Source organism: Hydra vulgaris, chromosome 15, assembly GCF_038396675.1.
Source record: "Hydra vulgaris chromosome 15, alternate assembly HydraT2T_AEP".
NCBI lineage: Eukaryota > Metazoa > Cnidaria > Hydrozoa > Anthoathecata > Hydridae > Hydra > Hydra vulgaris.
The window spans coordinates 48,120,011-48,137,674 of record NC_088934.1 but is presented as its reverse complement, the minus strand read 5'-3'; the positions used below and the strand labels follow the sequence as shown (position 1 = coordinate 48,137,674).

The 17,664-nt window shown below is 27.4% G+C and overlaps 1 protein-coding gene across 1 annotated transcript; it reads right to left on the bottom strand.

Moving 5' to 3' along the window:
* Window positions 1-14,501: 14,501 nt before the first annotated feature.
* Window positions 14,502-16,991, bottom strand: LOC136091566 (apelin receptor A-like). The gene is made up of 2 exons (XM_065819249.1): window positions 16,955-16,991; window positions 14,502-16,249 (listed from the first exon to the last, which is right to left on the bottom strand). The coding sequence occupies exon 2, from the start codon at window positions 16,240-16,242 to the stop codon at window positions 14,989-14,991; it is 1,254 nt and encodes a 417-aa protein (XP_065675321.1). The 5' UTR covers window positions 16,243-16,249; window positions 16,955-16,991; the 3' UTR covers window positions 14,502-14,988.
* Between the last annotated feature and the right edge of the window lie 673 nt (window positions 16,992-17,664).

Genomic DNA, 17,664 nt, shown 5'->3' with positions numbered 1-17,664 from the left:
TTTTCAAATGGCCATTTCATCAAACATCAATGAACACACAAAACGTTAATCAATTTTTTGAGCCTCTTTTACTTTGCTATGAAGAGTAACTAAAGCTTCTTTACAAAATCCAGGGGAACAGTCGACACTTGCATACCATTTTTGTATAGTTCCTGGATGAAGAAGTGCATTAATAAATGTTTTCCTAACATAACTATATGCTCAAGTAAAATAAAAATGTAATGTTATAGCAAAGCTTTGTTATTCTGATGGGTAATGCTTTTTAACTTTTCTTGTAAAACTCGGCAAAATAACTGTTTTGTAGACTCAGACATAGCTCTCTAAAGTTAAATAGATTAAATAAATATATTTTTAGTTACAACATTATATTTATACTTGAAAACCCAATCAAGTAAAATTGGGCATCATTGATTGGGGTATCAAGAAATAGATGATAACATAGTAAAAAGACAAACAGAATATGTAAATGATACACAACCCAAACACACACACACAAGTTATCACAACAACATTACAATCATAACAACAATTATTACTGTTACAACAAATACAATATTTAACTCATCGCTATTCCTACCGTAATTGTGATGAACTAAATTTTTCCCTAACTGTTATCTAATGATTAATGCAGTAAATTAATCATAAAACTTACTAAATTAAAACCATATTTCAACAGTAGGTTGACTAAAACAAATTAATCCCAAAGGTATAACTTAAATAAGTAACAAATATTTAAAATAATTAAATAGAAAAATAAAATAAAAAAGTCACAAATATAATTATGTTTAACAACTACTCTTATTAAAAACTATATATCGCGACGTTAGAATTATCTTGTTTTAAGTCCATGTTTTTGCAAACTGAGAAAATCGATGTCAAAGTTTGAGTTTGTTTGCTGCTAAGTTGAAAAAATTATTTGGGAATTAAAGATTTTCTTTAGATTTATGATTGTTCCGTTGTTTATTTTTAAATAAAAAAAACTTATAAAAATTTCGCTAACGCCCATATTTTCCCACCCACTTTTGGAGATATAACAAAATAACTTTGGTATTTTGTAAGATACAAAAATGTTATTTTGTTACATCTTATATATTAAATATATTAACTACATTTTTTAACGAAGATATGTTGAAAATTGATGAAATTTTGTTCTAGGTAGTCATTCTTCTTACGCAGTGCTGTTGCACCCCCACGCCCCTAAATTAGGGTTGGTTGGGACCCGGCGAATCTATGGGAACTCTTTTTAAAGTAAAAGGAGTTTTTTTTTTTGTAATACCTAAAAATGGAATTTTTTAAAATTTATTTTGAGAGGGGCTCCGACCCACTAGCTATTGCACTGTTCTTACAAGTTTGTTTGATACCTGTTCGCGCCGGCTCTGAACAAGACTAAGACATCTAATTTAAAACAGAACACTTCGCTACATAATAAAAAAAGGGTAATATATAGCGTATAGAAAAGGGATGAAAAATATTTATCAAAGAAATAGCTTTTTTTAAATTTCCTATCAATTATTTAAGTCTTACAGATATTAACACAACAATTAAACTAATCTAATTACAAACATTATGCAAGATGAACTTGATTTTATTTTAAGAGTTTAAGTATTTATTAAAAACTATTATAAATAATAAGCTAAATAAGAAATTTTATCAAGATTTCTAAATAATAATAATAATAATTATATGTTTTATATATCAATACTAAACAAATAACAGAGAAAGTCATATATAAAATCACTTTATTAATGCTTTGTAAAATGCAATAACAACATCAGGCATGTATGAATACATGGAAATGATATCATTGGCTTTTTCAGCAAATAAAGACTGATAAGGAGCATGTAAACAAGCTGCCATTGGTATATTTGTCTTTAATGGTTTGGTAATAATGCTTGATGCTGCTCGCTTGACAAACTTATTAATACGAGCTTGTGAATAATTGTCTGAAAAAAAGGTTTTAAAAAAAACATGGTATGGCAGTCCGTTTCGATAAACAAGATTTTTAACTTTTGTATAAGGCACTAACTTATAACTTGAAAAACCAGCAACAACTGAAAAATTCTTCACATCTATTAATTGCATTTGGTAAACAGAGAATGGTTTTTTACAGTTTACATTTTTAATAGCTCTTTCTAGTCCAAGCGGACTAAATATTTCTGCAACAGAGAGAGATTTTTCAATTTGACTATGAAAGTTATCACATTCTTGAATGCTAGAGTGACCTGGCTCGCAGAACTTTTGCTCAATGACTTTAATTTGTGGGTATCGTATAATAAATTCACATAAAGCTGCTGACATGAAACTATTGTGGTACACATGAATCGAACCAAAGTATGAACTTATTTATGTCAAGGTCATCCATGATTTTCAGAAGCAGACATGTTACAGCACTGGCAAGATCATTTCCTCCACGACCAGCCATAGCTTCATGCCAAAGGACGCAATAACCTTTCTTGTTAAGCGAACAATGACCAGTTAAGTTATAATTTGAAAGTTTCCGTTTATTATTAAAGATTCCAACATTAGCCCGAGGCAAACTTAAAACATTTTCAAGATCAATACAAACAACTGCAGTTTTAGGATCAGCATTTTGACGATCTTTTTCACGTTCAGTTTTGGTATCATTCCTTGATATTATGTGCTTATTATAACTATCTGTCTGCTCATTGCTTGCATTAACAATGTTGCAATATTCATAGCATGTGTCACATAAATCTTTCTTTGGTTTTTGAAATTCTATGTTGAACTCGTGATTGAAGATATAACGATACATATGTTCTTTTACTGGTATATAGTCATTTTCATCACAACATATTTTAAAAGATCATACAGTTTACCTATATTGAGTGATCCTTCCATATACTCTTTAAATATCTTTTTCCTGCAATAATGGGCCTCAATTCTTGGGAAAAGATTTATATGGTCTCGTACAACTTTTTTAGAATCTTCCGGTGAGCTTTTTTTTACATGTCTTCCAAATTTTGATTGCATTGGCATTCCAGTAGTTAAGTATTTATTAGATTTGTGAAAGTAAAATATTCTTTGGCTACTAATATTCAATGTTGAAAGATAGTAGGATTTACAAACTCTATATTGTGTATTAGAAACAAAGAAGCTATAATAATAAGCTATAATTTTTCTTCTCGAACTTTCACCAGCAGCTGTCCGACAGCGTTTTTTCTCTAGTTTTTCGGTAGTTTTTGAATAAAAATGTTTTTTACCGTTATCATCTAAGGTCCAAAAGTTATCAAATATAACTTGACGCTCGATCTTATTTATATTAGTAGGGCATTTGAACTTACAATTTCTGCAACTTTTTAGCGTTGCGATAGATCTTTCAGGCACTGGTTTACCTTTTGAATTTTTATAAGCTTTACCCGACTGACGTTGCATTTTTTCTTATATTTTGTTTCCAATTACTCGTATCAGCTTTACGTTTTCTAGATGTTCCACTATGGGGTGACCTACGAGAAGGTGTAATACCAAGCGACTCTAAAGATTAAAAAACTCCATTACCTTTTTTACTTGATTATCTAGGATGCATAAATAATAAATTATTTTATTTTTTATGCATTTTGGATAATCAAAATAAATAATTGGCAAAATTATAACGCTAATTAAGTGAAAAAATACCTTCGTTTTGATTTAGAGCTTGTTCCATTTTTTGGTCAATATTTTTAGTTGCCATTTTGAAAATTACAATAACAACAAAATTATTCCGTACAAATATGTAATTGTAAATATATGATTGGTTGATCGGAGATAAAATAAGATAACATTTTCAAATTTGCTTATTTAGGAGATAGAACAATGCAATATGGCATGCAACACCGTATTAAAATTTTTATATGTTTTCTATATAAATAAAATAGAAAAACATAGTGCAAAACTATTCAAAAACTATAAAAACTCGATTTTTTCAAAAAGTGGAGATGGAACAAAATAATTCTAACGTCGCGATATCTTACCATTAAGTTGTTGATACTTCTTCAGAAATCATAGTATGATTCATGATTTTGATTCATATCTTTTGATTTAAAATGACGAAAGAATGAACGTAAGTCTTTAATCTTTTTTATTAAACAACAGTTGGATTGCTGCAGCATTTTAATTGCCTTTTATTTAGCAGCAAGATTACTAATAGTTAATTTTAAAAACTTTTTACTATTTTCTGGTGTTTCCATATTATTTTCATCAAATACACCAATTTACCGTTAACCATTGGTGTTAGGATTGATTTTACACTTTCCAACAGTGTTTTTAAAAATATAAAGATGTAATATGTCACAAAAAGTAAACTCAAACATTTACATCAATAAATGCCACTATAAAAGTAATTGTAAAGTATGCCATTGTAAAGTATTTACATTAGACCTACTGTATTGAATTATTGGTGATATTATTGTTTACATTAACGATATAATTATCAACATTATTCTTCCTAAAAATATATATATATTTTTAGGAACAACATGTTGATAATTATATCATTAATGTAAACAATAATATCACAAATAATTTAATACAGTAAATCTAGTGTAACTAATCTTTTTGCAATGAGATATATTGACTTAAAACTTTTAAGTTTACTTTTTGTAACATGTATATTATGTACCTACATATATATTATATGTGTAGGTACATAATATACATGGTACAAAAAGTAAACTTAAAAGTTTTAAATCAACATATGTCATTGCAAAAAGATTAGTTACATTACGCTTATTGTATTGAATCAATTGTGGTATTATTTGAAATAATACTTTGCCTGCTTTTTAGTATTTTTCTAATACTTTTTCATAAAAGTTTTGGGAAATCAAATATAGAGGAAATCTTTTTTTTTAACTTCTTTTGTGAAGTCCAAAGACTTCCTTCATACCAGTGAAATGTTTGCCACATAGTTTAGACAGTTTACTTGAAGTAAAACCATCCCTCCACATAACTTGTATTCATTTTCTCCTTAATTCCAGATCTTTCGAAAAACTACAAACAAAAAAATTGGCATATCAAAATAATATGCTATTTATATTTGAAATATAAGGTAGGATCTTAGCGAAGAATAATTTGTAGCTACTTACACATTAAAAGAATCCCCTTTAGTATAACTTTGAGTGTAATTACATTCAGAACAAGATAAAATCATGATATTTATATACCTATATTCTATTTGAAAATCAAAATTTAAACAAAATAATATATATAATTAATATTAAAACTTTAAAATTGTTAAATACATTAAGCTATTTTCGACCTAAACGATATTATAAGTTGCTGAATGCCCAAATGTGACGTCTTGTGCTAAAAGATGTTTGGTTCAAAATTTTGAGAATATTAATTTACAGTAAAGCGTGTCTAGCAGTTTATATGGTCAAAGGTTTATTAAGACATTATTAAAACATTTAGCGCATGCACATATATTAGAATTTCATTAAACATGCAGCAAAACTCTGTTTGCCAAAATACGCAAAAATTTGTTTTAAGATTGGTGTTGATGAAAGAAAAATTCAATCTGAAACTTCATTGCTGCGAAAAACTTAATCTGATTCTTCATGCCGCGAAATTCCGTTTCCCAAACATGCGAGATCTTATTGTAAATCTAGTTGATCAAGGTAAAATCTGAAGATTCATCGTTAACAGGAGTTAATCGAAACACAATACAATCAATTTTAGGAAGGTACAATCAAACGAATTCAACACGTCCTGGTTCTAAAGGTGGCGCTCGTCAAGTTATTTATAATGATGAGATTAGAAGAAGAATTAAAGAACTTATAAACATAATACAACGACAACTATAATTAAAACTAAATATGCTTTAAATGTAAATTTATCAATTTCAACTGTCTGGAGATGGGTAACCAATCTTGGATACACATATAAAATTACTCAACGAATTATGAAAGAAGAAACAACAATGATGTAAGAAATCTTCGAATTGAATATATTAGGTGGTACTCTTAAGTCTTGCCTATTCATCGCTATCGAAATATTGTTTTTATTGATGAAAGTTGGTTTAATTTACACATGTTTTGCAGTCATTCATGGGCAAGAAGAGGAGTAACACAAAACCCGATCATTAGCCCTAGGCAGCGTAACGTTTCGATGATATTGGCCGTCAATGGTTTAAATATTATTCACTGCAAAGCTATCAGAGTGTCAGCCAACACAGTTTTGTTTCATGAAAATGTTGATGAAGTTGTACAAGTTTTGGGAACAGAGAAAGAGTTCGCCCTGATGATGGATAATGTCAGATATCATCATTATGTTGAGATAAAGGGCTCAGAACATTCAAATAAAATATTTGCCACCTTATTCACCATTCTTGAATTCGTGTGAAGAGATTTTTTTTTATCTTAAGAATAACATGCGAAGAAATACGACCCCAGCTGGAAGAAATGAATTAATTATAAGAATGCGTGAGGCATGCTTATCTATTCCTAATGTTAACCTATCTAACTGCTACACACACTGCGAAAGATTTTTCGCAGCGTGTCTTAGGTCAGATGACATACCTTGACAGTAATTGGAAAACAAATATTTTATAAATAAGATAAAATTTTAAATAACTTTAAAAAATTGAATAAAAAAACAATAAAAATATATATTAAAATAAGACCTTTTTATTTTGAATAATATAGAATGCTGAGAATGCGCAAGCGTAAAATATTTGTCAAAAACTGGTAAGATTTTAAATGTTGAGTTTGAAGTTGTTCTACATGTTGGTCAAGTTGTCATTTATTTTGAACTGTATGTTAGATTTATTGATTGTGTTGGATATGATTGTTATATTTTTATTACTTAGTTGCCTGCTTTTGATTGTTTTTGAGTAATTAACTATTTCAGTAATACCATCAACCGCTCCAAAAACTGTACAGTGATCACTAAACGTAATTTTTAAGACAAACCTCCACCTCCACTGCCACCTCCATTAATGCTGTTTTTTTCTGTCTCTAAATAGAGTCTCATAATTGTTTGAAAGAATATCTTTAGTTAGATATGTGTCGTTAATTTTGGTTTCATTAAGCGTTATTATATTTATCAAATTTAAATCTCGTATTGGTTTGATTTTTGTGATGCATTTCGACTTAATTGAGTTATATTTAAATGCAAAATCGATAGTAATTTTTTCCTCGTGAAATCAAAAGAGAGGATAAAGTTATCTAAGTTTTAAATTATGGAAATGTTGCTATTATTATTAAAGACATTATTAACTGAAGTCACTTCGTTAGTATCAAAAGTTTAAGGTTGAATAAATAAAAGATCATTTTCATTTAGTCCATTAGTATAATTAGTTGGGTTTACGTTGTTATTGTTAAGCTGATTTGAATAGTTATATGACGGTACAAAATAAAGTCGTTCTTTAACATATACTTTTTTCAATAGTTGATCCCTTATGCCATAGTAGGGGAGACCGGGGCTAGTTGGCTCGGTTTTTACTCTATGAGCTCTGTAGCCCTAACAGTACATTTTTTTAAAAATATTAAAGTGTAGTCTTAAAGAGTATAGATTAGGGTATCTTATAAAATTTGTATTCATTTATAAAAAAAAATTCTTGGGGCCGTTCCGGACCCTCAAACAAAAAAAAAAATTTGCGCCAACTTACCCCACCACGGGGTAAGTTGGCGCAAACTATAAAAATGATTATTAATGCACTATTAAGTGCAAAACTAATAGAAATTTTTTTAAAATTAATTTTTGCAACAATTTTATCCCAAAATTTAATATTACTTTTAGCTGGTACCAAATATTAGTCCGTATAAAAGCCAAACAGTAACCCACCTTTTATCTGTGGAAAAAAAAACTAAACAAAATTTTTTTTAAATTTTTTTGTAAGAATAAATATTTTCAATATTGTTAAAAATAAAAATAATAAAAAAAAATAATTTTATAAAAATAAATATTTTTTTCCATAGTAAATGCTATGAGCCAACTTACCCCGTGAAAAATTTGTCAACTTACCCGAAAAGCTTTTTTTTTAATAAACAGTCTATAGATACTGAAAAACGGCAGCTTTGAAAAAAAAGTCTGACTGGATATAGTAAACCAATTGTGACTGGAACTTTTACAATAATTTTTTTTTCATACGACTAAATATTTTCTTTGTAAAGTAAAAAGGAAGCCATCAATATATTAAATCCAAGCCTCAAAGTTGCCAGTGCATCCCTTCCTCCAAAGGCCTTTATAGCCATTTTCTATTTAATAAATGTTATAACTTTTAATTGATAAGTAAAAATATTCCATTCAAAATTTGCTAATAAATACACCATAAAATTAAAAAAGAAAATTTTTTAAAACAGATGGATTGAAAAGAAAATTAAAAGACAAGGAATAGTTAGGGAATTCAGGTGTCTGCAAAAAATATACGCCACCTTTTTAAACTAAATTAGAAATTAAAATTAAAAGAAAAAAAGTATAGATCGAGGTATTAATATCCGATATGCTATGCAAGGAATTATTAAATTGTATGTACCTTACAAGTATCTAAGCTATTTTTAAGTAAGTTTACAACTATGTAAGGTGTTACAGCTTCTATCTAAACTTTTTTTTTTTATTCTAATATAGTTTATGAAGGTCATTTCTTTTGAGTAAAAAGACATTTTTACTTAATAAATATATATGGTGAATGAAGTATTATCCCAGTGGGTACGCGTCGTCCGGAGGTTGTCCGTAAGACGTCTCCTGGACGTCCAGACGTCCATAAGACATCCGACGTACGTCCCTTGGACGATGCATGCCCACTGAGATATACCTGTCTCCAAACCATTATAGAATGTTATTAAAGAATACAATAAAAAAATGGTATATGGTATTAAGGTTTCTCCTTGTATGTATTAAAACAATCTGCAAATGTTCAGGCTTACCACTAAACAGCCATTTCTTAGACCTCTTAGAATATTAATGTCAATAACATAAAATTATTAACATAGAAAATTTGTATTAATGAAGAAGGTATTTAATCTCAGAGTTATCAAAAAAAGCCATTTGTTGCGTATAATAATGCAAGCATTTCGATTACCTTTTTATCACAATATGTTTTATTTTAAAGTTTTACTTCTTCTTTATCAAACTCTTCTATTGATGGCATAGACTTATTGTGTGGAGGATATTCCAACATTTGTATCACGTTCACCACTATGAATCAATGATGCTAATGTATTTTTGATCTGGGTTTGGTTATCCGCTAATTTTTTTATTTTCATAAACAGCAGTTTGAAACCATAAAAAAATAATTCAAAATGTTCATACTTATAACTAATTTGTTTATTGCCAGGCTTTACAAAATGTAAGGCTAGTTAATAAGAAAAATACTATGATTAACTTAAAATATTATTGTAAATTTGACTTTAGGGGATCCCAAACTGCCAAGACATGTTGTGTTCTTATTAAAGAGAAAAATAAAAAAAGTTTTAGCTGACTTTTTTTTCTTTAAAAGAAATGAATAAATGTATACCAAAAAAAACTAACTTTTTTGTTTCATTCGAAACTTGCCATCTCCGTTTTGTTATAGGCCAAATAGTCCTCATAATATACGCCAAATCTAAAGACTATTATTTATTGTAGCGCGTTTTGTTTCTAAGAGTTTTAGTCAGAGGCGTACTAAAATAACAGGTTTTCTCATTGTATACAACGGCATGAAAAATGTGGAGGATTATGTTTCTTGGTTTGATGCTCTCAGCTATTAGAATAATTTTTTTATTTAAGATTTAAATATCAATTTAAAAATTATTTATTTTGATTAGTATATTTATTTAAGTATAATTAATCAGAGGCTGTGGAGGTTGTGGTTTCATTATTTAAGTTTATTACTCAAAAAGCAGAAACTGATTAAATAAAAAACTAAAAATATATAGACTAAGTAGAACGCTTACTCTAGACCGTTGTTCACTAAATAATTTTTTTTAGTCTTATAAAGAAGTCAATTTTTTCATTTCAAAAACTTTTAAAAAACAGTAACTCTTGTTTAGCCCCATATCAGTGCGCGTCAAAATATTGCGAGAAGACAGCAACAAAACGGCGAAACTTATACTAATGTTAAAATCATTTCCAAAAAAGACAGTCAAAAAATAACCTACAAAAATAAAAGATAATAAAAATACTTTTATATATTTATGTATAATGAAACATTGACAACAAGAGTTAAAAAGTAAAAATATAAATTAATACTTTTAACCAAAATATCATCAAAAGTTAAAATCCAAACATTTTATATACTCCAACAAAAGCTAACATAACATTTTTAAAGCTTCTTTGGTTTCTTGTTTGACGCAGGTCAATGCATTTAACAATAATTGTTATATTCACATACATGTAAATAATATATTTGTAAGAATATGAAAATAATTTCTTGTAATTATGGTGACATTATAAATACATGCAATATACAAGAATAAACAGGACATGAAATATCGACAAAGGTCTGATGTGCCAATGTAATTGAACAAAATGTATCTTACTTTTTTTATTCTATAATAAAACTCAATTTCACCAGGTTTTTCAGTTATCCTATTGTTTCGTATACACTTTAATAAACGCACGAAATTAAAAAGTAAAAAAATCCCATCAGTTGTTAACCATGGAGATCAGCAATCAAATCTTTTGAAAAATACTTGATTTTCTCTATTATTATCATTAATTATACCATAACTTTTCATTAGCCTTCTTAATTTGGTCGATTAGGATAATAGCTTGATTATATACAAAATCCGAGCCTAAATTTTTTACTTGTAACATTTTATCTAAATATTTTGGTCCCCCATAAAAACATACAACTATGAAAGCCAATATAGCTTTTTGCAAGATTCAATCCATCATTTAATGATTTATCAAACAACTGTTCCCGGTGATAAGTTAGCATATGTTTTAACATAAACTTTAGCTAGTAATATTATACATTGTTTTTGACCTATGTTGGGTTTTGAAAAAACACTACAAATAAAAGTATAACGATTGATATAACACATATAATTTCAAAAGTGAAACTTTTGAAATTATATGTGTCAGGGTAGCAATACTAAAAAGTTGAAAACGATTTCTTAATTGATTTTATATACTAAGCGACCGTGCAAAATATTCAAAAGCTCGAACAATAACCTCATGTTAATATTTTTACTCAAGAATATTTCAAGAATTTATGTTACTCATGCTTTCTGTGGATTAATTTTTTCAAGTTCTACAAATTTTGAAAATTGAAAAAAGAAAGTTCATCTTTTTTTATTGATCTAACAGAGCATTCAGCTTGTGTTATTCTTCTTTTTTCTAGTAGAGGATTTAGCACTAAACACTCGAGAATTAATTCTAATACACAAGTGGATTTCGAGGTCTTTCTCTTCTTTTACTGTAATAACTTGGAAGTTTGATGGAAAATGTTTTCCACGAACTACAGTATCATGTTTATCTGATAAATTTTATTTTGGTATTGCTTTCACTCATCCCTGATGTTCTTATGGATACCTTGGTAATCTGAAAGTGGTTGTCTTTTCGTTTACTAAGTCATAGTTTGAGTGACAACCAGCAACATTTTCAAGTCTTTCGATAAGTATACAACTCCTCCTAAGTAACTTTTACGGCTAACTAAATCATCTTCCACATTTTTGTGCTGTTGAGATATAAAGATGATAATGTAATTAGAGTAGGTAATGTAGTTTTGCTTCTGCTTAACAGATTAAAAAGTGTCTGACAGTGCTGCAGTATTTTCTTTATCTTGTTTTGGAATATTGGGCCTAATTCTTTTTATAAATGAATTAAAAAAAGATGACGACTATATGTGAAGTCTGGAAAATTCTCTTCTTGGCAGTGCTTTTTATTTATGTTAACAATCTTAAAAGACTCCTTCTTGTTCTGCAATTTCTTAAACTCTTAAACCAGACTTAAAATGTGAGGATTTTTTTTGGAAAAACAAAAAAAATATTCAACTCTAAAACCCTAGACAATTATTAAATGTAAATTAATAAACAATATCTAATGTAAATTAATAAACAGTTTTAAATTTTTCTTAGAATTATTATTTATATAGTGTGGACTTGAGGGAGAAAAAAAAGTATATTAGTTGTAAAAGTTATGTAACTTGCTATGCGCTATAAGAGTTGATGAAATTAAAGACGAAAAAAATCACTTATGAAGTACCTTTGCAAAATAAAATATAGTTTCAGTTATTGAAAAAAAAAGTAATTTTAATTTTCTTGTAAAACAATTTTAGTAAATTATCATTATATAATAGAATATGATTATTATATGTAATATTTTAGAATTATTATTTAGAATAATTATAAAATATAATAATATCCTATTATGTTACAATATGCTGAATTACTGAAAATGTATATTTATATATACATTTGTCATTGAGTTTTAATTTAAACATAAATAAATTGATTATATGATGAGATAGAGAATTATATTCTTCACGAACCAAAAATAACCAATAAAATCAAAATCTAACATAAAATACTGTAATAAAATACGTTATGCTAATAAACGCTCGCTTTGTTTGCTATATAGTATGTCGGCAACTTTTAAGATCACTTGATCAAAAACTATCTATATTCTTCGGTATTTAATTAACGACATTATACTTCGAACGTATATAACGACGTCCAACGGACGCAATTGAAAAAGTACCCCTCCGCTCCCGGTTTAATGACGTATCATTTAAATCGGGGATGGACGGAAAGAATTGTAACGTTCTCTGGGTGTCTTGTGGACAACGTATGACCACTGGATTACCTGAAATGAATGATTTAACCGTGACATCATATATTTGCCAAATTTTATCAGCTCCTCAATCTGAGTTGTTATTTTTTTTAGTTTTTAAGTTGCTCTAAGAAAACCAAAAGGTCTTATCACAGAGCACTGCAAAAAAGTTCTTGCCTCCCCCTTAAAAAACGTCGTTTATCTGGCCAGAGTTGGCATCGAACTTCGAACCTTTAGGGTCTTAGGCAGCACTCTAACCACTGCGCTATAACTACTAACTGATTTTTAATATATTAAGTTCTAGTCTTTCTGATTTTTGTTGCATATTTATGAAATTAGCCTTGTTACTCTGGTATTAAAAGTTATAACTTTCTAAAATCTTAATAAATAGTCCTGTAAAAACTTAATGAAAATAAAAACCATTGAATAGAAACGTCAATGTGAAAAAGCTCTTTAATATTAAAGCCTTTTAACTAAAATAATATTTTTTGACAATATTAACTATATATTTATTTACACAGACATCTTTAAAGCAATAGATCTTTTAATTGAACATGTTTACAATGCTTTAATTAATCAACTAAATTCTTGACTAATTTATCATAAAAAAAAAGAAATTAACTGTTTTAAAAAATGTTTACATAACATTTTTGTGCATTTGGAATTTACTTCATTAAAGAAAAAAGAGTGAAAAGCAAGGTCCAGAAATGTTACGAATGGTGCAGGAACTTTACGTAAGGTCCATAAACGTCACTATTTGATATCTAATGAGATAATATTTGAGTTTAAGCAAACTTATCTTCTCAAATTAACGTAAAATCGTGTAAACATATTCAAAACAAAACATTGATGTTTTATCAAACATTGTTTCACATCGATGTGTAAATATCAATGTGAAAAATAAATGACACAAAAATTTTTAAAAGAAAACTCTCAATTAATAATCTCAAGAATCTCAAATATTATAAGGGATAAGATCAGCGCCGTGCTGTAACTTTTGGGGGCCCTGTGCAGAAACTAAACAAAATTTTTTTTCTTTTAATTCGTAGTAATTTATGGTATTGGAAAAGTTTTTCTAATTTATTTAATAGGGGGCCCAGTGCGATTGCACTTGTTGCACTTGCGATAGTACGGCGCTAGATAAGATTAAGTTTATTTTGTTTAATCTTACTTGAAACTTCATTATTTTTTCAAAAGTGATATGATCAAAACTAATTGTTTGAATTTTTTAAGTGTTGTTTATTTAATTCATGCCAATTTAAAATAATTCATTTAGTCTTGTTTATTAAACTATGTTATTTTTTATTGGTAAAAATTATTGTAATTCTTTTTTTTTTTTTTGGAGGGGTGGGGTGGGTTAGTTATTTAGGTGTTACAAAAAGTCGTAGTAGTCTTATCACAGTCCTGCGCGGAATCGAATAGAACTAGGAAAATCACACTTTATTTCTTATCAATGATATATAAGGCCAAAGTCGGATTTGAACCACAGACCACCAGATTTAAATCCAGAACTCTGACCACAACACTACGGCTGCATAGCATTTAAGTACCTCTGCAAGTAAATCAAGATTTAAATACAATAAGATGAAGCTCGTCTGCAAGCTAACCAAGCAGTCTGCATCGATGGTCTGACGGCATTTTGCGAAAAAGGTTATAAGAAACTAAAAGCCTTTCTATAATATAAAAATAGTTCAAGATAGAAAAAAATTACTTGTCTTATCAGTTCAAGTTTTCAATGGTTTAACTTTAGTTTAATCCGTAGTCAAATACGCTAATAATTTTCTCGATTTGTTAAATAAAGCTAATATTTCAAGTTTTTGTAGTTTGACATTGTTTCTATATTTTTATTTAAAATAAACTCTTTTTTTTTTATTATTATTTTACATATGTTAATTCTCATGTAATATATCAAAATAATACATAAACTAGAAATAACAAAAAAATAACAACTATATAAGTAAATTTAAAGAGCCCCAGGTTACACTAAGTCATTTATATACAAATCTAAAGTTATATAGAAATGCAAATATTCTACTTAATTATACAACCACAAAATTATGTTAGTATAAATTATGCATTTACATTGATATTTAAGCAAAAGCATTTTAGATAAATATATAAAAAAATTAAATCCAATCAAATTTTTTTGAATTTATTATAATAAGCCAAGTTTATATATAACTAATTTGAAACATTCTTCATATTAAGAGTGTAATAATTCGGTATCGTATTTCTAAAACTGGTTTATTGACAACTTGATGTAGAAACTTTACTGTCCATTGATATGGTTGAAGCAGATACTTAACTGTTCGTCAAGATAGTTGAAATAATTGTTTTGCGTGAATAAATTGAAAAATTAGCAAACTTTTTACCACAAAAAAAAACCTTCAACTGTTGTTTGAATTTTATATCTACTACTGAATAAATTATGGGGTTGACAGCGGCATGAAGACCGTAGGGTATATCGGAAAACATTTTGAGAAACCTTATAATTTGCGCATTTTTTATGTTATTAAGATTATATTGGTCGTTGATAATCCAATAGATTCGATTAGGTAAAACCAAGATTGCAAATAATACTAAAATTGATACAAATATCATCATAACATTCTTATTGTTTCGATATCGAGATTTAAGTTGCTTATCTCTTAAAATGTTATTGTCTTGATATGATCTTTTTAACCGCACCATTATGACGCCGTATAACACAGCAAGAGAAACTATTGGTAAAACATAATACAAAACAAACAATGACCATGTGTAAATGCGCGACTTATCCTTGCTCCAAACTTCTACACATGTTGTAAATTCCCCTTCCTGAAGCACAACTAAGGGAGGTATAACAGATCCGATTCCCACCAAAACATTTAAATATATAATAAAACGCAGTCTGTTTGCACTTAATAATTTACTAAATGGTAGCATGATGACAAAGAATCGATCTATTGCAATTATGACTATAAATCCAACAGCAATGTTTGCAGTACCAGCCAATGATGCGCGTAGTAACTTGCACATATTTAGACCGTATACCCATTTGCAAGTCCATGTTTGAGGTACACTCATCAAAAATAGAACAGCAGCAAATGCAAAATCAGCAAGCGCAAGACCAGATATTAAATGTCTAAATCTCGAGGAATCTTTTCGGTTCATAAAAGCAAAGACAATTACTAATCCATTGCCTAAAAGTCCGAGAACCGAAGATATAATATTTGCAATGGCTATTCCTGTGTTACTTACAGAATCACACTTAAACTTTATCGATACAGTTGTTATATTTAAAAAGTCACATAATGGCTTCATCATAAGCAATGTACACGAGCAGTTCTGTGTCGAAATTTTAAAAGTCTTACAAATTTCGAGCAGAGAGAGTTTTGAAATATCAATACCAGATTTTCTATTTGCCTTATGAGAAATGAGTTTATGTGTTGTTGATTGCCATGCCGATGTCATAAAATTTATTGGTGTTTGGTTTTCAATGATTCCTATTGCTATTACGCTGCTCATCATAGACACCATCATTAAGACCGCCAAAATAATAGTTTTGCTAATCATTTTTATTCTAAAAATAATTGTAATTATACATTAATAAACATAAACAAACTTTTTAAATTAGAATAACAAGAATAAATTGAGTAAAAGTTATTTGTCGAGCAAGTAAAAAATATTTTGTGTTTTTTAGCCCTAGTACTAAAAATAATAAACTTTAAATATAATTAATTTCATTAGATAGAGTAACTCATTGTAATATTTTGTTAGAAAAAGAAGAAGAGAATATATATATATATATATATATATATATATATATATATATATATATATATATATGTATATATATATATATATATATATATATATATATATATATATATATATATATATATATATATATATATATATATATATATATAGATAGATATATATAAATATATATATATATATATATATATATATATATATATATATATATATATATATATATATATATATAAAAGAAGGATACTCCCATATTGTTTATTTGGTTGACAAAAAAAATATACATCATTTTTTTTTAGTTTTAATTTACTATTTAATTCAATAAACATAAATACATATATATATATATATATATATGTATATATATATATATATATATATATATATATATATATATATATATATATATATATGTATATATATATATATATATATATATATATATATATATATATATATATATATATATATATATATATATATATATATATATATGTAAATGTACATGTACCTTATGTAATTGGTGTGCTTTTAGGCATAGACATAATGTCGTTTAAAATGTTAATATTATACTAATCAAACCTAACAAAGAGAAATAAGTTACGCAATAATGATTAAATGAATGCTATGCTAATGAATTTAATATCAATAACAAATTTGAACCGGGGATCACTAATATTATTAACACCATGTTATGTATAAGATAATTAAAAAAGAAAGTTTGGTTTTTAAAAAAATTGCTTTGATTATTTTTTAGCTAAGCATTAATATATTTAATTCAAATATACTTATAAGTTTTATACTTGTTTTCATTTCTTTAGGCATATTGCTTTTTATTTACATTCCCTGTTTTTTGTAATTCATCTTTATTTTCCATAGTACCTACAAACTGTTTTTGAACATATTTTGATTAAGATAGGAAGTAAACTGACATGTATATTTCATTACCGTAGCATCAAGGCATTTTCATTATACGGGAACATGCCCACGTCAGAAATAACGCAATAAATTGTAAGTTAGGCTGATCTTCAGTAAACGGTCTATAAGTGCTTTAATAACCTATAAATCTATGTTTAAACTAAATATATTTACATATTTAGTTTAAGCATACTTTGATATATATATATATATATATATATATATATATATATATATATATATTATATATATATATATATATATATATATATATATATATATATCTATATATATATATATATA